The sequence below is a fragment of the Cheilinus undulatus genome, linkage group 6, assembly GCF_018320785.1.
Source record: "Cheilinus undulatus linkage group 6, ASM1832078v1, whole genome shotgun sequence".
NCBI classification, from domain to species: Eukaryota; Metazoa; Chordata; class Actinopteri; order Labriformes; family Labridae; genus Cheilinus; species Cheilinus undulatus.
This window is the reverse complement of record NC_054870.1, coordinates 30816235-30841300: the sequence shown is the minus strand read 5'-3', so window position 1 is coordinate 30841300 and position 25066 is coordinate 30816235. Positions and strand designations below refer to the sequence as shown.

At 40.1% G+C, this 25066-nt stretch overlaps 1 protein-coding gene across 2 annotated transcripts in view; it reads right to left on the bottom strand.

The window, feature by feature from the left end:
- The window catches only part of LOC121511236 (formin-2), an 87302-nt gene extending 64782 nt beyond the window's left edge, over positions 1-22520 (bottom strand). The window contains exons 1-5 of one of the 2 annotated variants that reach the window (XM_041789838.1): positions 22479-22520; positions 22135-22386; positions 13151-15370; positions 7026-7189; positions 642-794 (exon numbers count right to left, since the gene is read on the bottom strand). In XM_041789838.1, coding sequence (XP_041645772.1) covers positions 642-794; positions 7026-7189; positions 13151-15370; positions 22135-22228 — 2631 coding nt within the window. In that variant the 5' untranslated portion in view covers positions 22229-22386; positions 22479-22520. Of the gene's footprint in view, positions 1-641; positions 795-7025; positions 7190-13150; positions 15371-21923; positions 21995-22134; positions 22387-22478 lie in introns of those variants that run through there. The other variant, XM_041789839.1, reaches the window with a different exon arrangement.
- Between the last annotated feature and the right edge of the window lie 2546 nt (positions 22521-25066).

Genomic DNA, 25066 nt, shown 5'->3' with positions numbered 1-25066 from the left:
GGTCTATGTGGTGTTTCCATACTTGTACTTCATGTCTCAGTTGTTTATTGTCTTTTTGTTTTATTTGTACTTTAAATGTCATCGAAAATGAAGGCATGTCCTCAATGATTTTTCAAGACTAAATAAAGGTTGTGCAAAGCAAGCATCACTCAGATCAGGCTGTTCATTTAGTGCCAAAATTGATGGCTATAGGAGAGAATTATAAAGATTCTCAGCCTGAGCACTCATGGCTGAATCTTATGCACATGTTACATGTTAATTACAACAATGACTGAGACTTTTTAAGTAGCATGAATTCTTAAGTATTTTTAAAAGCAAGTGCTCTGGTACCTTGACTCAAGTCATGATCCGACTGAGCAACTTTCACTTATATTGGAGAAATATTTAAGCAGAAGTATAAACACAATTACTCCAGATATAAGGTTGTTTTCCTTGTCCGCCACTGAGGGCTAGACGCAAACATTCTTTTTAAGTGAAGAACAAATGTGATCATATTTTTTATAAAAGTTAACCTCAGGGAAGCTGCTCACTGATATAGCACTAAAACAGAGGCTGCACAATAAATCATGCCCACTCTATATGTAGAGTGTTGACAAGGTAAGCATACTGTAAAGCATTTATAGATGAGGAATGTAGCCAACCTGAGAGTGGAGGGCTCCTGGTGTCCTGGCCGATGACTGATTTAAAGTGGATCTGAAGCTTTGCTCTCTGCCTGAGGTCCGCCCCCCGTACAGCTCCCACAGGTGAGAAGACACAGGCAGGCCCACAGAGGCCCACGTGTACAGCTGCTCCTCCTGCACACAGTTCAGAAAACAAGCAAGTGCAAATACTGTAAATGAGGTCAGATGTTTGTGCTTAAAACTACAAGCTCCCACCAGGGACTAGTAGCAACTATATGTGGCAAACAGTGTGTACACATGGTGGGATGCACCATAATTAAAGGTTAATTACATCCACCAGGGATGGAGCCAAGCGATAGCAGTATCTGCGAGCTTACAGTGTTGAAACTCTAGGGGATAAATGTGATGTAGCCATAATGATGTTTTAACTCACCCTGTAACGAACCAATTTAGTGCTTATGTTACTTTTTTTTTTTCTTACTGTATTGTTTATACAAGATAAAGGTAGATTTTTGGCTCTCAATGTAAATCCCCCTGCTTTCATTGATCCAATCAAAAGGGTTACCTTTGACAAGCACTGGTAAAAACTTTGCCTAAGAACAAATTTAAATGATTACACCTGCATGCCTGCAATTAGCCTTGCAAAGCAGATGGACTGGCCAGATTCCATGTCTGTCATCAGGAAGCTCTATCTTGCCAAGCTTTCAGCTGATACACTTGTTCCTAGTCAGTGAATGGCTTGACCAATCAGTGTCATTTCAGGAGAAAGAGGTGAGAACTACGGGCATGGTTTAGTTGAAGTGACTGCAACCCTATAAACAATGGCAGCCAGTGAAGAGATTAGCACTGATGCAGGCGTTTTTTTTGTTTGTTTGTTTGTTTGTTTATAATTGCCCTTTTTTTAAAGGCTCTGCACTGGTGGTGTTACAATAATACTGCAGATGTTAAATCTTTCCCATGCCATAGATATGTGAAAGAGTCTATCTTGGTTGTTGGGTTATCCTTCTAGCTGTGTTCAAAAATACAGTACCTCAAAATATTAGAATATTGAAAAACACCAAACAAAATATAATGTATGATACAGAAAGATCAACCACCTGGGAAAATATTGTCATTTATGGACTCAGTACTTGGCCAGATCTTCCTTTGCATTAATTGCTGCATCTACAGACATGGCATTGAGCCAATCAGTCCATGGCCCTGCTGGGGTGTCATAACTTATAAAGTCAAGGTTGCTCTGATAGTCGCATTCAGCTCATCTGTGTTGTTGAGTCTGGTGTCTTATCTTCCTTTTGACAGTTCCCCAGAGATTCTCTTTGGGGCTCAGGTCAGTTCAGTTAGCATGCCAACCAAATACAGCTACACCATGGTCAGCAAAACCAGTTTCTGGTAGTTTTGGCTTCAATTGTGGGCTGGTGCCAAGTCCTGCAGGAAAAGGAAATCAGTATCTCAATAAAGCATCTCAGCAGATTGAAGCATTAAGGGCTCTAAAATCTTCTGGAAGATGTCTGACAGCACAGTGGACCAACACCAGCAGATGGCATGGCACCCCAAACCATCACTGATGAGTCTGTCAGTGGTTCAGGAGTAGCTCCACACTAATTGACATTCTGTAGTCTATTTCCTGGACCCGTCAGTTTGGTGGCCCTTGATTCACTGATTCCAGCCGCAGTCCCTTTCTTGTGAAGCTCCCCAAAGCTTTCAAATCTGCTTTGTGTGACAATCCTCTGAAGGCTGAGTCCATCCCTGTTGCTTGTGCACCTTTTCTTACCACACTGTTCTCTTCCAGTCAACTCTCCATATACATCCTTTGACACAGCCTCTGCAAGTCAGCAGTCTTTCCCATGGATGCAGTTGTGTGTGCTGAACCAGAGTGAGACAATAAAGGCTTGCAAAACCCTGGCAAATTTAACTTTTCCCACAATATTCTAATATTTTGACACGGTGGATTTTTTATTTTTATGAACTGTAATCACAATGATCAAGATTAAGACAAAAAATGTATTGAAATATTTCACGTTAGATGAATTTGTAAAAGTGTAAAAAAATGAGCAATTATTGGCCAAGTCTTATTGCATCATAGTAAAAACTTTGTAAAAATAAATTCATCTTAATCTGAGAAAGAGTCTATTTGTTTTACCTATTATTACATTCATTGTAGGTTGCATTAATCCACCATCACTCTGAGGCCAATCCTGAGAATATAATTGTAAGGGGGCTCTAAACTGTGCAAAAAGTGTCAGATCCATTAAGCTCTTAATGTTTTTTTAATGCATATAATGCTTATTTTTGCTAGTTTTTCTACATTTTTAGAGCTTTCCATTTCACCAGTGTAAGCAGAACTTATAATACTGCAGTAAAAGATGCGTGCAAACATGTGCCAAAGGCAGGATGCTGATTTAAACAGAATTCTTATACACCCATTCACCCAAAAACCCTATTTTTAGATTGAATGTAGCTGATTGAATATTCAATTTCACGCAGTATGCAGAACAAGAAACACACCACTTGTACATTTGGTTATTCCTCCAAAAACATTAACGAAACTAGATACAACTCTATATTGAGGTAGCTATATGGAAGAAAAACAGAAGATGGTGGATAAGGATGGAAATTATAGGATGTTTACTTGGAGAAAAGGATCAGTGAGTGATTAATGCTGAAAAAGGAAAATGAATACTGAGTTAAGTTTAAGATGATTTTACAGTAGGGAGATAGAAAACAGCATCAATGAGATCTGTACTGTGAATAGAAAAAGCAAAGGTTATTTTTAGTCAGGCTTAATAATGCAGGACTCCAGGCCAAGTCCTGGACTGAAGTAGAGAGAGACTGAGGACACAAACACACACATAGTCAGACAAAAAGAAGGGGGCAGCAGTCCAGTCCCGACATGATGAGCTTTTAGCTGGGGAAGAGCAGCCTGAGCTCAGGGCACGTGGAGTTGTTACATAACATGGTCAGCAGATGGTCGACGCAAGCACAGATGTGTGTATGTGTGTAAATGTATTTGTGTGACTAAGTGAAGTGTCACAGGGAATGCTATTAATCCAGCCATGCGAGAAAATGCCTCAACATGTACGGTGACTAAGGCTCTGCTTTTTGTAATCAGAAATGCACATGTAGAGTTGTCCATGAAAAGAAGTACTCTGCTACTGTGGCCACTTGTGATGCTGCACTATAAAAGAAAATTGTGTATATGAGAGATGCATTCATGTGATGCATGCATGATCTTGTGAACAATATTACTGGTTACTTTTTTGTTTGTTTGTTTATGTGTAGCTTTACATACTGTGCCTTTCTATTAATTTAAGCGTGTATAGTAAATGTTCATGCATAGCTACTCATGTGTGGGGGAGGTGCTCTGAACAGTCAACACTAATCTGTTTACTTTCATTGGTATTAAAATGACAAAAACAACAAGACCAAGAGTCTAAAGCCAGGGTCTTCCATAAATCTGCATGGTCCTATTTCCCCAGGGTTCTTTGTTCAGAGACATTTTAAGACTAAGACTATCTTTGCAGTTCAATTTGCAAAAGAGAAATAGGGATTATGAAATTTCGAACGCAGTTTGAATTGAAATAATCTGTTGAAAAATATCAATGTTTGAACTAACAATGTTAGCTGTCTGCTCCTCACTGTTGTCCTCAACTAAGCTCTACTGGCAAGTACAAGAGAACATTGACTTTGGAAACATGTTAGCACCTCTGTTGGCCTGTCTGTAGATGTAGTACATTATGTTAAATACAAAATTAAGCATGCTAGCATGGTTATGATGGTAATTTGCAACCACGATAATTGAAATAGCCATTGCAAATGTTTAACATGTTGACCAATGACACTCATTACGCACTTGAAGTAGCTATATTATATAAATAGTAGCATAAATATTGAAGTTTACTTAAGTTGACTGATATCAAAAGAACATTGAGCTTGGCAAGCAGCTCTGTTGGCCTGTCTGTAGATTTAGTACATTATGTTAAATACAAAAATAAGCATGCTAGCATGGTTATGATGATAATTTGTAGCCACGATAATTGAAATAGCCATTGCAAATGTTTAACATGTTGACCAATGACACTCATTAAGCACTTGAAGTAGCTATATTACATAAATAGTAGCATGAATATGAAAGTTTTTTTAAGCCGACTGAGCGATATCAAAAGAACATTGAGCTTGGAAACAAGCTAGCAGCTCTGTTGGCCTGTCTGTAGATGTAGTACATTATGTTAAACACAAATATAAGCATGCTCATGCTAGCATGGTCATGATGATAATTTGCAACCATTACGATTAAACTAACCATTGCCAATGTTTAACATGTTGGCCCATGACACACAATGAACACTTGAAGTAGGTATAAATTAAGATTGGTTGACTGATAGATTGATTGATGACATTGCTAATAGCATAAATGTGAAAGTTCTACTTAGGTTGACTAAGTGATACCAAAAGAACACTGAGCTTGGGAACAAGCTAGCAGCTCTGTTAGCCTGTCATTAGATGTAGTACATAATGTTAAATACAAAAATAAGCATGCCAGCATAGTTATGATAATTTGCAACCATTATAATTGAAATAGCCATTGCTAATATTTAACATATTGACTCATACACACAAACACTAAAAGTAGAGCTAATACATTGCTATTAAGGAAAGTATGAAAGCTGTACTCACTGTGTAACATCAGAAGAATACTGAGCTTGGGAATATTACGCCCATATTAGCCTATCCATATAACCCATATGCAAGCAAGCATATACAAGCTTATTTCTCTGTTAGCCTGAACTGAGACCTAGCAGAGGTTTGAACTTACAAACATCAGCATGATAGCATGGTCACTACTTTGAAATATCAAAAGAATATCAAGCTCTTGAAGAGGCTAGCAGCTCTTTTAATGTGTGCTTACATACAAAGGCCTACAGAACATCAAGCTAAAATGTAGCATATTAGCGCAGTTATGATAATTGTGTTAAAATTATCATATAATTCAATTATTTCAACTTGTTGAAGATTCACATTCAAAAAATTATCAATTAAATATTGTGCTTGAGAGGATACGTTTCCTTCAGACATGCTAGCAGGTCTGTTAGTCCGTACTTAGAAGCACTACAATGTGCTAGCTAGGATGATACTTTGGTAACGATGATAATGTGAAAAAGACCTTGGGGAAAAGGACTTTGCCTGAGATTAAAAAAGGAGTGCTGTTTTTATTTAATTTCCAGTGGTGATGAAGTCAAGTTAATGGTTATTATGCTTAGCATAAAAGCTATTAACTGTATTTATGATATATGTATTGTGTTCAGTCTCCTTCCCCTTCAAATCCTTATGTGGTGCCCTTGTATAAATGGTACTCTATTGGTTTTGCCTTATCTAGATAGAATACTATCATGATAATGACTTCTATTCACAACGAAAACCAAGGTTTAACTTTGGTTGATGGTCATCAAAAATTTGAAATACTGGGAAGATCAGACATGAAGTCTACGGGATTTTTTAGATGTATACTATCTAACCAACCACATCTTACCTTTAACAGCATAAAAGCTTCTGATTAATCACACAACCAAAAAATATCAGAGACTAAAACAGGATTTAACAAATACAGGCATTAAAGCTAAACTAACTCTACCATATACTTTTTAGAGCATTTTCATTTGTGCATGAATTTTCAAAGTTACCAACACTTTTTTCAGTTGGCTGAACCCAGCAACCACGGTAATGTGATAGAAATTGCTCTGACAGTAGCAGTGGTGAACTATGCAGGGGAATGTGATGCATATGAGATTAGGTCTGAGCAAAGCTGAACTGGGATGGAGAGTTAAAGATTCATGAAATCAACTTTCACATGGTCAGCTTGTCTACATGAACATCTGCTCTCCAGATAATTAAAGGTCTGTGGGATGAATCATGGTAATACAGCAATAAATGCAGAAATGCAGATTGGATAAGCTTGACATGTAGCTGATGGCTGTAAATGACTTTGTGCTAATGTATATTCTAAGAGGTTATCATATGATTACCATGTGCTTTCACAGCCTGTGTTACACAATCTTGAGGAATGAAAAGCAATAAACATTTAATATGAGCAATGTATACCACATTGACCTGAAACCTTAAGGACAATCACATGTTTTACCAGAACCTGGTAGATTTAAGAAGAAATGGAGCTGGGCTGCTGCCATTATTATATCCTGAAGAGTAAAATTTTGACCTTTTTACTCTCTGCATCACAAAAGATATTAAAAAAAATCAATTCTGCATGGAAATGCCATCCTCATAGTTCTATAACACAGCTGTAATGTGGCAAAACAAGAAACCTCCCAAGTCAGTGAAGGTTTGATGATGTGATGCACTCATATGGCTTTTGTGAAACAAGTGTGATGACAGTGAAGACAAGGGTCTTACATTAAAGACTGCTGAGACAGTGCTGTCACCATGGAGCTCTGCAGAGCCGTTGCTGAAGGGGTGCAGCAGACCTTGGGCCAACATTCGTTGACACAAGTCCTTCGCATCCTCCTCTGCAGAGCTCTCCCAATGATGCATGCACAGACGGTCCAACAGACTGCGACCTGAAAACAGAGAAGAATAAAACTGCATTATAGAAACAGTTTCAGTTTCAATGCTTGAGAAGTATGTTCTAACAAATCTTTATTCTTGTACCAATTTTAAAGAACATAAGCCAAGGTAATAAAGTAGATACCTTGATTTATTCTTACCGAAGACTGAGAGAGAAAAGTCTCAGTTTTAGAAGTGATAATGAAACACCTACACATGCAAACCATCTTCACACCACTTACATGTGGGTGACAAGAGTGATGGTGTAAATTGTGTAGTGCAAAGAATTTTTGAAAATAGCTTTCAAAATACAAGCTACCAAGACATGTAACTATGGCCTTCAATGTCTGAACTACATTTGATGGTTGAATTTGAGAAATTGTGTCAGATGTCAGAAAAAAGAGCCTAAAACTCTGAATGATCAGACAAATTCCTCATATTGGATATTTGTATCTCTAATATGTTTAATGAACAGAAAAACTCACCAGATACCTGCATTTTGAAAAAGTTTTAAATAAGAATTTGAATTAACTCACCTAGATGCCGACATGTTTTAGCCCGCACTGCACTCTGGGTTGTGTGATGTCATAAGGCCTCTGCCCGCACTATTTCTATGCATTAGTCACCCATCAACTCTTTATATTATGAACATGATTGCACTGGCAGAGAGGAGAAAATCATGCAAACCTTACTTCAATCAAACTGAATGTAGTCATAGAGGCAAAAAGATGGCAAATAAAGCTTATTTCATTAGTGCTTGCTGAGATAGAGGGAAAGAAAGCTATGCTACCTGGGTGAGTATTAAGTCAAGGTTGTTTGCGCCTTTGCAGCTCTAAGTACCGCTATCTGCACCTGGTCTATTCTAATCATGAAGCTCAGCGTTAGTTCATGCTGGACATGGTAGTCACAGGCCAAACCATGATCTGCTGGCTGCCAGCGGATCGCAATCATCGCCTCCCAGTGCCCACAGCCAATTACAGCTCTTTCTCTCAACACAGTGCTGATGCACCACGCTGCTGGCAAAGCTTAACCTCCACCACCCCAGCCACCTCCTTTATAGCATAAAGCTTGTTGATCCTCATTCAGATTCATGCTACTATGGATTTCTTGCTTTTAAACAAATTTTTATTGTATTTAAATACGTACAGTCATTAATGTATCTATCCATACAGGGGTTTTTAGCCATGCACTCCCTAGGATACATGGCTAGAATTATGGAGCCCTATTCACCTTCAATAGTCTTTACAAACAAGATATAATGACAACATACCGCAAAAATAATCTGTGTTAACTCTTTTTCTAGTTTTGTTTTTTCCATTTTCATTTTATGCATATAAAGGCTCACTTTATAAAAAATGTGCTCAACATGTAGAGACAGAATTGAAGAATACAGATTGGTTTGATTCATGCCATCCCGAGATATAGCAAGCATGAGAAAAATCTTTGCTGTTAAGATCTCTGGATAGCGTGATTTATTTATTGAAGGGGTATTGATTCTGTTTAGGCTAACCTGGTTCATGTCTTCAGTATTAGAATTTAGCCAAGATCGCCTGGCCAGTCTTTTAGATGCTCTGTTGCAACATGCGCAACACTGTGTTTAATGACACACACAAAAAAAAAAAAAAGTGGGTAAAGGTCTGTCTGATTAACATACCAGTCGTTTTTGCTGTATGTCGCCATTATTCCCTTTTTTTTAAAAGCTACAGAAGCTGAATGGGGCTCCATGTTTATTTGCATATAAAAAAGGAAGAGTTTGGGAGATCACTAAGAAATTGGAATATTATGAGGATTAGACCAAGTGTAACTAACAGTACTCAGAGCTTTACGGTTGTCAACAACCTGAACATAAGCCGCGGTTATGCTGTCCTCGTGAACAGCCGCATGGACACAAACTGCAGCAGAATTGAGACTCTCCCAGATTTTCCCAGTTCAGAGTAAACTGGTGATGTAAGAGATATGAATATCTATCAATTAAGCTGGATTTGTCTGATCATGTAGGGTTCCTTTTAAATGAGTAAAAAATGTGAATTAACAGAAAAATACACAAGGCTTATCTAATTTGTGAATGAGAAACTGGTCACATCCTTGTGTGGGATTTCCCAGACAAGTGAAGCCTCTGTTTCTTTCATGCTAGCAGGAGACGATGTAATCATTACTAGTAGGAAAAAATTGACTATGTGACATCACAGGATCCCGTTTTTAAAAGAAAACCTGTCTCTAACACTAAGAAAATCAAACCATGAAACACTGAAGTCAGACTAGCTGGAAATCTTGAAAATAGCATGTGATTTAGAGGTAAACACTGAATGAGTGAGCCATAGTCATATGACTAATGGTCCTGTGGACAACGATTAGTACTATTGTGATTGTGTTTACCAGATTGTGTGATGTAATTCAAAAAAGAAAGTACAGCCTTTCAGACATAGAGAACCTTGTCTGACTCTAACACAAATAAAAGGTTAAATTAATTCCATTTTAGTTGTTTAAACCCAGAGTTATGTTATCAGTCTCATGGAATTTTCTCTCTTTGCATCTTCCAAGCCTCTCCTCCTCAGACATGACCTCTGAAACCCATGAGCTGATCAGTGCAGTTTCATCAAATATCACGCCGGTCAAATGTCATTGTCCAAACTCCACGGTACCTCCATTATTTGGCTTCAGTGCATCATTCACCTGATGAAATGTGAATAGATTTCATATCTTATATTTGTCATGCAGATGAACTGTCACTTTAGCTTAGCCTCCACAAGTGTGCTCCGTGTGTGCATGTGCTTTTCTTGAGCCTAACACAGTGGAATCAGAGGATGGCATTGCCTCGGGTGGGTGGCAGTGCTGTCATTCGCTCCTCTTATTAACGGGCACAGAGCTCAGACAGTGGAGAGCAGCTGAGCTCTCCAAAGGCACCACAACAGACAGGAGAACAAAGTGTCATTGTTTTATCAGAACAGTCCTTCTGTTCTAAAGACACTCTGAGATAAAGAGCCACCACTGTTTCATCATCGTTTTCATGAGCTTTGGACCACAGTTTTAGAGCTCAAGCTGTCATATACTGTATAATGTCATAATTTGTAAGTCATTAGAAATTAAACCAATAGGCAATTAGCATAGTGATTTCACAGTGCTATTGCATAATTACTTAATCTCAACGAGGACAGGGCTTAGAGAAAGGCAAATAAGAAAAACATCCAGTTCATTGGGGATTCCAGGCAATGAAAATGACAAGCCAATATTTTGATAGAGGTAGCCTTTGTTCCCCTCTGAACAAGAGGACAATGATGCTCTGTGAGAGTAGAGGGCTAAATTAAATGAAGTGAAAGGACCTAAAGTCCTAAAGTGACAGCAGAATGATCCTACCATCAACTGTGGCTTGTTCTGACTAGGTATGATTATCTGTGTTTTCAAAATATGAAAAACTGCTCAGCCATCACAGAAGGTGGTGTGCTCCAGTCACTAAGTGCAACCATCGCTACACAACAACTTGCAGACAGGTGTAAATTTAAACCATTGAAACAAAAAGGTTGCAGGCTTGTTTGGGTTACATTTGCTGAGTGGTGCGGTACCCAGAAGCTTTTGAAAACCAATTTTTAAAATTTAGCATCTTTTTAAATTCATTTTAAGGGGAATATTTACATTTCCAAATGTGTCTGTTGGTCTTGGAAGTAAATTTAAATGGAGAGGGACTGACTTTATTTACAATTATTTTTGGAGGGGCTTTTTGATTTAATTTTGATAGGACTGCTAAAAAGAGAGAGAGGAAATACGGGAAGAGAGAATGAGGGAAGACAAGTACCAAACATGATTCTGAATGAACACAAGATACCTGTGCCTCACAAAAAAGATCAACACTCAGGGAAGAAATTCCTGACTCATTACTTGGCTTCCCTAGTCAGCCATGCAGACTGATGGGTAGCCACAGCAGGCCAGCCCGCAAATTTCACTGGGTCTCTGAAAACTCAGAAAACAAGCCCTCCCAAGTTGTGATGTATTGATCCTATCCATATATGTGTGCTGAATCAGTAGAATCATCAATTTTTTACACTTTTTTCTTCTGGTGTTTGCCACTTTTGACTGGTTTTTCCATTCTGTAAATCTATTTTATCACTTGTAACCCCTTTTACCACTTCCTCTCCCTAGTGTTGCCTCTGCTAATCCATACTTGCCACTATCAGCATCTTTTTTGCCACTTTTTATGCCTACCATGGTCAATTCTTTAACTGCAATCAGTTATTTTTATGCCCATTTTTGCTACTTTAAATCATTTTCTGCCACTTGTAACCCCTTATAACTACTTCTTCAGCCTGTTTTGACATTTTAAACCAATTTGTTCAAATTGTTTTTGCCTATTTTGACCCATTTTTGCCCCTTTTTAATTCAATCTCACCACCTATTCTGCCCATTTCTGCCATCTTCAAATACTTGGTCACTTCTAGCCCTTTTTCACCACTTTATCTGGCTATTCCTGCCACTTTGCATCTGTTTTTGCCTCTGTTAACACATTTTGCCATTATAAACATCTTTTCAACACTTTAATGCCCATTTTTGCCAGTTTTAACTGCACTTAGTCATTGTAATGCCCATTTTTGCCACTTTAAATCAATTTTTGCCATTGTAACCCCTTATCACTACTTATTTGGGATTTTTTTGTCCCTTCAAAACAATGTATACCCTTTTCTGCATAATTTTTTGGCTATATAGACCCATTTTTGACCCTTTTACATCAAATTTCACTAACTTTTCTCCCCATTCCTACCACTTTTACTCCATTTATTTCCCTTGCAACCCCTTTTCATCACTTTTTCTGGCCATATTTGCCACTTGTAACCCCTTAGCATCTCATTTCAACCAATTTGTGCCAATTTCTGCTTATTTTTGCCTCTTCAGACCTACTTTGGCCCACTTTTAAATAATTTCTCTTCACTCCTGCACATTTCTGCCACTTAAAGTTTTTTTTTTTAACACTTTTAACCAATTTTCTCCACTTTTTTGCCACTATAAACCCACGTAAACCAATTTCTGCTTATTTTACCTTTAAAAATGTGTTGCTTTGATAAGAGTGTTATTTTTTATTCAGGTAAAAAAGAAATAAACTACGCTTATCATAGCTTAACTTTTCAATAGACTAAGATTTTGCTGACCTCCATGGGCCCCCAGTTTGGTTGGGCCCAGACAGCGCTCCCCTTAACTCTCCTTATAGGCATCCTTGGCCAAAAGACAGCACTTCACCAGGGTTGTCAACTGGGAACCCTCCTTCGCCTGTGTTTCGCTCAGTTTGACCCAGGACGCCTTCAGAGGGCTGAACAGTGATCGCCACTATCCCAGAGCTACCCCCTCCATGCCAGCTCTGCCCACCCATAGTGACATCTCATGACATCTAATGTCATATATATCTTGCTGCGACCAGTGAGTTGAGGACTATAGCTTCTGTACCTACTGATCTAACCTGGCACCCAGATAGTTTCGTCCTCTGATGGTATTGGTTGAAAATAGGATAATCATATCTCTGGCCTTTTGTTTTTACCTTAACATCCATGCAGAAACGCAGGACTTATCGTGGCTTCATTCAATGGTATGTGTGTGTTTTTTCTCTAATGAAAGGCTGTGATGTAATTCATAGCTTCCTCTGAGGACAGAACTCCTGGCTCCTTTTCATTCATGTTTTCCTTCCCTGTGCCATCCCATTGGTTCAAATTGTCAGCCCACTCCTTTTCCCCTCCCTGCACACAATCCAATCAAGAAGCCTCCAAATACCATGTAATATGAAAATTTAACTCTTTCTTCTGGCAAAACTACGCAATCCATGGTTATCGCCATGCTAGCACATGTGGGGATAAATTGCTAATGGATATTGGATTGCTTTCCATTACTAGCCTTTTTTTGGAGAGTGAGATTAGAGTATTATAAACAGCTCATGGTCTCTGTATGACTGACCTTAATGAGTACAAACAGTACAGCTACCTGTGTAATTCAAAACTCACCAGAGAAGACATCCAGGTAGGGTACCATGGAAGTGGAGCTCTTCCGTCCATGATGTGCTCTCCTAGAACCCAGAGTCCAGTAATTCCCCCCTGTGTGATTCTTCTCTGGTGTCTCTGGCTCTGAGAATCTACCTCCACCAGCCTGCCTTGTTCTCAGATCCTCCAGCTCTGTAAGCCAGTCTGTGGACACACCAATGGGCCCGGCAATTGAGCATGATCTCTGCTTGTGCTTCCTAAACTGCTGGGCCCTGCTGGCTTCCACTGAACCAGTGGTGGTTTCTGTTTTCCTGGGAATATTGGGGCTGGTAAGGGGGGAACCGATGGGAGAGGTGAGCTGCCTGGTGGTAGTTTTAACATAGGACGGATGGACTGGAGGGTAGAGTTTGACAGTGGATGGGGAAGTTGAGGACGTCCGTCTGGACTGGGAACCAGGGAGGATGTCTGGTGTCAGCTGGCTAAAAGACAAGCTACTCTTCCTTCTTTTCAGGGACAGGAAGTCATGCCTTTGAAGGTCCTCCTCCTCCCCTTCCATCTCTACTGACAGGTCCATACTGCTCGCACTCTTGTGACACCCGATTGGTCCAGCTCCTGCAACCACAGGATCTAAGCGGACACATGGCACACACAGATTTCCTCGACTGTGCTGCTGGTTTACAACTGGGCTCTCCAGGTCATCCTGGGGCTCATCTGCGCTCTCATACGAGGTGTTGGTGGTAGTTGTAGTTTCAGGAAAGCTATATGTGCTGTTTGTTTTGGGGAAAACGCTGCCACTGCTTCTTTCTGTGTCTGGGGCTGATGATGGTGGGCCGCTCTCACTCAGAGAACCTGGACCGGATGAATTCCTTGATATGGGTATGTCGCAACTCTCGTTCTCTAATTTCTTATTCTTTTCATGAGGCGCACATTCACTGGCAACAGTGTGAGGGAAACCATCTTTAAGTACCTTCTCAGTTGGTCTGCCCCCTTCATAAGTGGTCCCTTCAGCCACCATTTCCAGCACCCTGTCACTGGCCACACATTGGTCTCTAATGGCCTGCTGGATGTCAGAAAGCAGGTCTTCATTCTCAGCAGCAGCTGAATGAAAACTGTAGAGGTCAGCATCCGAGCCAGAGCTTGTCTTCCGGCCAATTTCTCCCACCATCGATTGATGACTGTCTGAGGTCAAGCGGCTTAGATCCCCCTCTACATCTGACAACATGCCCATCTCGTCAGCTGACAGACTTGCCTCAGTGCCAGGCTTGAGCCCTGATTTCCCCGAGTGTCCCGACCTGCCATCCTCCAGCATGTCATCCTTGGACAACCCTTTGGCCTTTGATAAACTCTTCCTGATCTTCATCCCTGAAAACACAGAACTCTTTGACTCTGACTTTGACTTCTTCTTGCTGCTACTCTCTCCTCCTTTGCTCGTCTTACTGTGGGACTTTTTGGATTTCTTGTCCACTTCCCTCTCATCAGCATCACCGTCACAGGCCACATCCCCTGCTGCTCCGCCGTTACCCGCTCCTTTCTTCTGCTTTGCCTCCTGGTTTCCCATGTTCCTAAACAGGCGCACACCCTTGGCTAATAGGCCATGCTGTTGGGGTCGAGGCTGCTGGACATGCTGGGCTTCTTCCGGGGCTGCAACTGATGCTACTCCTCTGTCGGTCAGAGCCCTTTTAGAGCTGTCTAATCCCTGCTGTCTGCCCACCACAGTTAGAGGCAGCTGTGAGGATGATGTTGCCTCCCCTTGTGTTGCCGATGCAGCTGATGATGAAAGTAGGAGGAGACTGGCACTGACAGCCGCGGGCTCACTACCACTCACTCCCCACTCTCCCTCCCTCCTCTCTTGCTCATGCTCAATGGCTCTCTGATCCTTCCTCTCTTTTTGCCCCTCCTTTCTATCCCCGTCTGCTCCCGTGCGCTCTGGTGTCTTGCATAACGGGCTGCTGTTGGAGCGAGTGAGGCGCTGATGATCCGGAGTGCTCTGTCCTTGTCCATTTTCAACCGCAGGGGAAGGAAATTGCTTGGGATACTGCTGCTGCTGCTCAAAAATGCTCTGCTGTTGTTGTTGATGCAGGAATGAGTGCTGCTGTTGTTTACGAAGGATGTTGGTAACACTGCTCTTCCTTCTGCCTTTGAAAGTGGTGGTGAAGAAACTCTCTTTAAGAAAGGGCACCTGGGTCTCCACTGTCTTTATAGTCTGCATGCTGAACACTGTTGCTTCATCCAAGTTGAAGCGGGCTGAAGTAAAGAAAAAAAGAGCACAAATCACATTAATATTCAAGCTTAGCTTCACATCAGCAGAGAAGAGATCTAATCTCAGCAGTCATGAGGTAAAGGGTCAACAAACGGGCAAACTGCTGCAAGGATAGTCTTTTTCCCTTTTTGCTATTCAGCGACCATTTTTATGGTGAGGTCCTATGTCACACTTTGAGACAGTTTGATAGTAGGACGTTGTCCTGGTCCTGCAACCAAGTATAACCTGGGATAAAATTTAGACAGTGTCAGAGATTTAGGATGACCATTTCACAGTGTGACTGCTGCTACTATCTACAATGACTGACCAACCAATTTGAACGTAGCAAGAAATGAAGTAACGACTAGAAAAGCACTCAGAGAGCGCAGATCTCTGCCATTAGCCCCATCTCCCAATAGTAAAGAATCATTTTAAAAATTCCTCGATCCAGACGGTGATCCAGATCACTCCCAAAATCGAATCAGTTCTTCCTTATGCCATTTCTTGCTTTCCTAAAAATTTCAACAAAATCCGACCATAACTTTTTGAGTTATGTTGCTAACAAACTAACTAACTAACAAACGAACCCTGCTGATCACATAACCTCCTTGGCGGAGGTAATAAACGCGACACTGGTGCCAACAAACAAATCACACAGCATTAGAATAGAGACAATGCCAAAAAAGCGTAAGTTTGTGCAAAATCTTGATCCCAAATGTTTTTCTAAGCATTTGATTGCCACGATTATAGTGGCTTTGTTGTTGCTTTGCTTCATTATTTACCATGGGACTGGTGGCGTAGATGGATGATGCACACTGGTGCAGTGCTCCACACTTTTATGAGGTTTATTTCTTGCATACAGGCGATGTCGTAGCCTGCGGATCAGCTGCATTTTGGGAGTTGTAATCATACAGCCTGCCAACCTTGCAACCCTAGATTCACCCGTTTCTGTGTTTCTCACTGGGGAATCCATCTTGCAAAGCTCCCATCTGAACCGTTTGGGGCCTGGTTAGAAAGTGACAGGACCAATCAGCATTAAGAAAAAAAAGCAGTGCTTTTGGGCGCGGCAGAGTTGTGATGTAAGCAAGCAGAGACAAGACGCCGGTGCAATTGCGGTGGACGACATTAGTGTGGACGTGGCTAAAGCGCCAGTTTTATCAGAACATTACAACATTTCTTCGGTCAAAGAAGAACAAAGAACAGCAGTGAGTTGTTTTCTTTTCAAAAATGACAATAGTTGTGTACTGACATGTCTATAGTCGCCATGGTTCGTGTTATGCAGTTCTCTATGGAGTTAATTCCTATGTAGCAGTGCAGCCCGGTCGCGGCTACGTCACATGTTTTGTTGCTCTGATTAGCCCGTAAAGATTGACAGACGGAATGTTCATCCAGTCACCCTTCGAGTGTTTTTTTTCAAAGGCTCTGCCCTTTCCCAAACACCGTTTATGGAAGGTTTTCAGGTTAACAGTCTGTACACATCAAACTTGATGTCATCTGAGGTTCATGTCACACAGCCAGAAGATTGCTTAAAACACACACAGTCTGTATGAGGCTTTAGAGTTGCTCTTTTTTTTTGGTTCACTGAGACAATCATGAAAAAGTGCTTGGAATTAAACAAAACAAATTCTTCGCAAGTTTAAATAAGGGGTCAGCCGATTATCGTCCTGTCCAGTTATAGATGTCAAGGCATTTAGCCGATAACTGTTATTGGCATTTTAATTTTTCTGTTATTCAATGAAATGAATAACAAGGTGTGCTACTCCACTGCAAGGTGCAGCGTCCCCTCTGGCTTTCTTTTCACTCTCTACAAAGTGACCTAATGTCCGTATTACAATTCTACTTGTCTGGCTTGATGTCACATGACTGCCAGCAAATCAACAGTGAGGCCATGTGGGCACTGACACAGGGCATGTGCGACATTACTTCCTGTTTCCTGCTACTACTATCTTGCTCTATGATGTTTGTTTTATTTAACATGCAGCTTTACTTTTTTCACATTGAGACATAAGACATACATTTGTTTGTCATAAAAAATGCATATCGTCCATTCATCAGTTATCTGTCTTATACATGACTAATGACCAGTATTGATATATCGCTCCTGAAAACCCCTTAGTAAAAAGTCAAACTAGCTGAAGTTCAGACCCAAACCTTGAGTCCTTAAAAAGAACTCTGAATGTTAAGACATGCTGGCTTTAGGGGAGCAGATGGTGTAGTGCTGGATCCCCCAGTTAATTTTTCCCAAGGGCCAAAATATTTCAAGGACAGAAAGCCAAGGGCCAGACATCGGATTTTTTTCCCACCCATGACACCATTAAAATTTTTTGGATGTGTGCAGATATTGTTTCTTCTCAATATAATAGTGAATATAAGTTTTTACTGGTGTTCAGTGGCATACCAGACTAAATACACTCTTAAAACAATATTAGCCCACAATTACAGCCTAGAGTGATAATAAACTGGGATTAAAGTGGATGCATGTAGACAAAAAAACTGTTCAGTTCAGTCAGATTTAAGCTGATGATTTTCCCTTGTCAACTTTGCACCTTCTCAAGCTGGATGTGTTGCTCTTGGCTTGAAACAGATCCAGAACGTCTGTGACTTACACTGTTTTTTTCGCTGGTCTGACAGTAGCGAATAAGAGCACAAAAACATGTAAAGGGAGTGCCAAGAGAAAGGATCAAGTCTAAGGTGTGGCATGAACTCAAAATAGGAGATGCCAAGTGCACTTTATATTGTGCCCCTTATTTCATACTTTTTCCTCTTTGTTTAATGTTCTGACATGACTCAATGTGGGCCAGGTAATGTGGTCTCGTGGGCCGGATCTGACCTGTAGGAGATGCCATTTGGAGACGGCTGGTCTACTGGTTAGGTTGTTCCCCACGTATGCAGTGTTGCTGACTTAGCAACGACGACTTGTTGCAAGTGAGAATTCAGACCTCTCTAGTGATTCTAGTGATTTTGTCTGGCATTATTGGAGAATTTTGGAGAGTCAGACATAAAAGTGTGTATCATTCTTCACTCTTCTCAGTGAGCAGCAGATACTGCCAAGGGCCACTGTCCCAAATCACTCACCAGTAGTCCAGTCATCGCCCTGCAGTCACCTCTCCGCATCCAGAGTGCAAATGAATTGTGCCACAAATTCACCTCAACAGTTTTTTCTAGTGTTTCTTTTTGGTCCTTTTAGATTATTAAAGTAGGTTTAATACAAAAAATGTTTAAAATATTATGGTTAAAGATGTTTTTCTGTGACTTGTTGTAGGCTCTGTGAACCATAAGGTTAAAAACCAAGCCAAATGTAAGAAAAAGAAACTAAAAAACAAACAAAAAAAAAAACAAAAAAAAACCTTTGAAAAAATGTTTTTAAAAACTAATAATAAAATTAAATAAAGAATAAACCTGCCAGTGTGACTCTTTTGGTTCCCTTTTGCTTGTCCCAAGCCCTGATAAAGGAGGAAGGTTGGATTTGTGACTTTTTTTTTTTTACTGACTTTTTGTCTCTCCAATGACATTATTCCTCTCTCTACTCAATTTCATGCACATTGCCAGTGGTGATGATGTCATTTAGTGGCTTCTAGTGAGTTGGCAACACTGCACTAACCTGACACGCCTGATGGATTTGTTTTCATACATTCATCTGTTACGCCACTCATAGACAGCATTTAGGAAAGGGCAGAGCCTTTTAAAAAACTCAGAGGATGATAGGATGAACGTTCAGTCCATCACATCTTTACGGGCCAATCAGAGCAATAAAACACGTGACGTAGCCGCGACCCTACTGCACCCTTACCGAAGGAGTAAATGCTGTTCTTTGTTCTTCTTTTAACGAAGGAATGTCATCAAGTTCTGCTAAAACTGGCGTTCTAGCAGCATCCACACCTAAGTCCTCCCCATAATTGCACTGACCTCTTGTCGCTGCATGCTTATGTCACGACTCCGCCAAGCCCGAAAGTTCTGCCCCTCACTGATTAGTCCTGTCACTTTCTAACCAGATCCTAACGGTTCAGATTGGAGCGTTGCAAGATGGATTCACCAGTGAAAAACACGGAAACAGACTTATCCATCTGCTTTGCAAGGTTAACACTGCACGTAGTTCAAATCTGGCCTGTGGCTCTTTCACTGCATGTCATTCCCCCCAACTCATCCGTGTTTTCAGCTCTATCCACTGTCCTATCACTCCAATAAAGGAAAAAAATAGATTTTCAAAAAGGCAGGCTTTATTACATTTAAGTGTCTCTAATATGTATGCTTTATAAGGTAACACACCTTATGCCTCAATTTTTCAGACAATTTCAAAAATGTTTTCCCATCCAGGCTGTCATCTTTTTGAAAGAACTCACTTCCACCAACATTACAGTTGCTTCTTCGTCATTGTCCACTTAGCTAAAACTGCATGGGCTTGAAAATAAGGTTTGAGGGATGAAACTGAATTTCTAAAGGTCAGTGATGTCACCTGATGGCATTGTTCTTTTTGCTGTGGATCCTTAAAATCTTTCAAAATGTAAAACCAAGTGCAGTTTTAGCAAAACATGACAATGATGAAGAAGTAACTAATGTAGAGAGAGGTGAGTACATTCAAAAGGATATGAGAAGAACAATCCAGCCTGATGAATTCACTACCCAGAATGCATTGCTCAAAACTTTCAGCATACAGGGGAATCTATTTTTAAATGAATTTTCTCTTTTGTTCAGGAACAATCTCATCATACATTTAATCATTTTAATGCAAAATGCAGCTGGGAGGCAATAACTGGGTGCAGCTATCTGTCAGCTGATCATGGCTGGGTGTATGACTTCCATGTCCTGCATGAACTAACGCTAAGCTTGATAAACCATATAAATTTAGTGCTTTTCTTTATATGCACCACATGGAAAACACTTTTGTTAATCTAATAAAGCCAACATGTCTCAACATGCACATAATTCCTTGTAAGACCTTTGACAAGTTAGTACAATGCAATGTTGAGTAAATCACCTTTCACAATCACTCTGAAACTTTTGTACGCATTTGTTTTTTCTGAATAGTTTCATTTTTTTCCATTTTCATAACCTTGCAAAGCAGATGGATTCACCTGTTTCCTTGTTTCTCACTGGCAAATCCATCTTGTAAAGCTCCCGTCTGAACCTGGTTAGAAAGTGACAGGACCAATCAGCAACAAGGGGCAGTACTTTCAGGTGCGGCGGAGTCGTGATGTAAGCAAGCAGCAACAAGACGCCGGTGCAATTATGGTGCAAGAACTTAGCGTGGGTGCTGCTAAAGTACCACTTTCATCAGAACTTAATGACATTTCTTCGTTAAAAGAAGAACAAAGAACAGCAGTGAGTTGTTTTCTTTTCAAAAACGACAAAAGTCGTGTACTGACATGTCTATAGTAGCCATGGTTTGCGTTATTCCTCGGTAGCTGCGCACATGCACCTAGGTCGCAGCTATGTCACGTGTTTTGTTGCTCTGATAGGCCTGTAAAGATGTGACAAACAGAATGTTTATTTTATCACACTCCAAGTTTTTTCAAATCCTCTGCCCTTTCCCAAATGCTTAGTATTGAAGGTTTTCCAGATGGGTGTGTGAAACAAATCCATTTGGCGTGTCAGGTTACCATTTTCACACATCCTACAAAGCCATTTAAGTGGGTGGTTGACTATTCAAAGCTGCAGCTGAAGTCCCGCCCTTTAAACACCATGCTTTGCCCACCTATTATCTTGATATTAACCATAGAAAGTAACAAAGGCCAAAATTTGTTCTCACAGCCACATGACAGAGAAAGAAAAACACAAAAGGCTCAGTAAGGAGTGGATGGTTGCTCTGTTTTCTTTTTTTTTTTTTTTTTTTTGCTAAGGTTTTACAAAATCATCTTAACCATTTTTTAGTCCAAAATTTAAGTCAATTTAGCCTTCTACTGTCAGTGAATAGAAAAATAGAGGTTGCACACTCAGGTTGAGTGCAGGGTTTGTGTGCGTAGTGCTTTTTAATCAGGTTACAGATCTGAAAAACTGCATCAGAAAAAAAATGTCAATAAAGGCAAAGGCCATTAGAAGATACTATAAAGTTTAAGGGCTGAGGTTTGGTCAGTTGATTTTTGCTTTAAACTGTACATACTTACTGATACATTCTGCAGTATTATTGTAGTATATTTGTGATAGGCAAACATCATTTAATCTAGATAACCGACTAATCAGGCCAAGTCAAAATAATCATTAAAAACAGCTGTGAAGTGTTTTTACAATAAAAATGAATCAAACTGTAATGTCTAATGCACAGCACTATTTTGTTCTCAGGTTTCCTTTTCTAAAGCCACAGTGGTGACTGTATTTTAGACAGCATTTCATTTACATATCTCTTGAAGCTAACAGCATCTGCATTAGTCTAATAATCAACGCATGAGCACTTATTAAAGCCTCTGGGTTTGGTGCGAATACAGTTTGCCATTTATAAACCATTGTGCAAGAAAAGTGAGTAAAACCAGGACAGAAATAAACAAATAAATGACACATTCTTGAAATAAATATCCTACTAAAAATAAGAAGGCCATATCCTGTAGGCAAAAAAACCCACATTACCTGATGCGAGTTTCTCCTCCTTCTTTAGCATTCAGACTCTTTTTGTCAGATACTCAATATGCCGACACACATCATAAAATCACTGAGCAGCCTGTGTCCTCTGAAACAGTTGTAGGCAAACGTAACTATACATCCTTACATGAAAAAGCTGTACATAGGCCTTTTAGTTAGAAACTTGAACATTATATATCTTAAACAGCACAGTACTTGCCTGAGTGGTGGATCCTCCTCAATGCCTCATCACTGACTGAAGAAAACAACACAAATGAGTGTTTGTCTTCTCCTATGAGCCACTCCTTAGCCATGGGTCACATGAAGTTGGTATTTTTCTCATCACATGTCTGGTTTTCTTGGCCATCTCCCATTAGCGCTGTCTGAGACTCCCCTCGCTAACTTCATTAGGCTTCATCATGCATAAGGAACTGTGCAGCAGTCAAAGACCACATCTGTTTTCATTGGCTTTCTGCTTAGAGTGGGACATTTGGTGTTAGCACTGCGGAAGTGGCACACAGAGATACAGGAATCATGGTAAATATTAATAAGAAATAAAACCACCTCCACACATGAGAGCAAGCATGACATTATGATGGGCGATCTAGTTCTAGCAGCAGTGTGCCTCTTTTAAAACCCCTCCCTTTAATTAGTTAAATACAATTCAGCTGTGTCCAAACATGTGCAGGTTCACACATGTCAGTGGCCCTCTATGGTCAATGCTGAAAAAGTTTGATATGTGGTCAATCAAATGTTTAAAAAAAGATTGAAGTCATAAAGGAAAATTAAGATATTATGGTTTTTTTAGAGCACTTAAAGGTACAAAGGTAAATTCTAACACCCTATGGTGGAGCATATTGGCCTGAAACATCACTTGTTAATAGAATTTTTGAGAGAAAGTTTCCTGGGGTGCAGATTTGCTTCTGTAAAACTCTCTAATACATTTGTATAAAAAATGACTTGCATATGTGAGTCAAATTTACTTAAATTAACAGTAAATCCTCAATCAATCTCACTTTGAAAGTAGTTTAACTTGGCTTGAGTTATGGGTTTAGCACATTGAATAAAGCATTACTCTGTTTTCAGTTTAAATATCTAAAAGAAATTGGTACAATTAATTCTGATTACAGCAATGTATTTGTTTCTTTTGTGAAATTATAAGTAAAAGCCATTGGTAAATTGAGAGTATCCTATAATTTGGAAGTGAGGATAACATTAATATGGCCGTTATCATAATCAAAGATCTTGTCCACACATATGTGGCCGTCATGCTGTATGACATGCTCTTAAGAGCAATTGACCTGTGGCTAAGTCCCGCCCTCAAATGCGATGAGCCAGTCACAGTGCGTATACCACTCCAATACACTCGGACATCGGCTGCCTGGACGTCCATTGAAATGAATGGGAGAAAGTCAGTTTTCATCCAGTTTTATGAGGTTTTTTTTAGATTTTAAGTTTAAAAATGGTCAAACGGTGTTCATGGGGTACATGCGACTCCAACACAAGGTATCCTGAGAGGCTGGGCGATGGAGTGTGTTTTTTACCCTTTCCTAAGCCCCATCTAAACTGAGAAAAGTGTCTTCTTTGGATAAAAGTTTTGCAGTCGACTACAACATCAACTCAACATGGATAAAATTAACAACATCTGTTCTAAGGTAAGCCAACATCGTATTTGAGGCAACATGTTGTCACTTTGCTGGAAAGAAATATAAAGTTATCTTTAACATCTCTAATGTTAGCTAAAGTTAGCCTAATGTTAGCTCCTAGCTGCATTGTTCGTTGTGTCACGTTGTTTGTTGGGAGTTCGTTGGCATTTTTTGTTGTAGTTTTTTTTCTTTGGTGATCGTATATCATTGTCAGCTGTTGTCCAAAGCGCTCTAGTTAAACTAACATTAACTTCTGGAGCTTACAGTAGCTTCATTAACTTATCTGTAATAGCCGAGATAACAAAGGTTGGCAAACGTTATGCTGAATGATTCAGTGTAAATACTGTAGCACCAAACTACCGGAGAGACACTCTTGGTAAAGATGGTAAAAAGGCCGTTATTTTTTTTGTCATATTACGAGCCAAAAACCTTAACTTCAGTGGCACTTTGAAGCTGATCCTTTGTCTCCTCTGTCTGAGATTGTGATGGCAATGAGATGCGGTTTATCATGTTTGCAGTGGGACCTGTAAATTTTGGCTTGTAACTGAAGCTTATTATCGACCTTCTCGACAATAAAATGATTAATATATCCCTCCAATGCGTAGTTTAGACCCTTTTGGTGACTTCTAGATGATATGTGATCTTTCTGTCTCCAAAAATCATCAATGGCCTCCAGTGAAATGTCTCCTACTGTGACAACTGCAATAGTGTCTGTCAGTGAATGTTCATTGTTTGTCAGAGTGAGTGGAGGGGGCGTGGCTTAGCCATAGGTCAATTACGATCATGTCCTTGCCATGTGATGTTTTCTACTGTTTCTCTATAATGACCATTTCATTTTCAAAGTTAACAACCAACCCAGATCAAGTCACAAACAAAACCACCAATGTTGGTGGCAGGATGTCTTCAGAGTGTTGCAGAAGAAGAAGTGACCTCCGTAGTCCATTCAGGTGTTCATCAGCACAGTGGGGGAGCAACTGTGTAAGTATGTAAGCATGTCAAAATTCCAGTTAGCAATGTTAGTAACAGCACTAGTTTGTCTATGTTTCTCATGGCCTTGTAAACTTAAGTGATAATGTCCCACAACAGTGACATCTAACGCAGGAGAGTGCGACATCACAAGCCAAAGCTCTACATGTTTAAGTCATCTACACATTTAAGGGCATTGGAAGCATAGAAAAAGTGGGTGGGACATTTAAACGGGGCGGTGGGGTGCTGCAGGTCTTCCCCTAGAACAGGGGTTCTCAACCTTTCCAGCCCATTACCCCCAGAATAGGTGTCAGAGACAGGGGACACCCACTGTACCTGAAGGTGGCTGAACACAGTCATGCACATTCAAGAATAGTCATGCGGAGACAAGGTCAGCTATTAGGGGGTAAAAAGGCCCAGCCAAACTGGGGGCCAGCAAAATCATGGTCCATTGTAAAGTTAAGATGTGGTATTTCATATTTAACCTGAATCATAACCACTCTTATCAAAGAAACATATCTTTTTAATTCATTTGTGCAA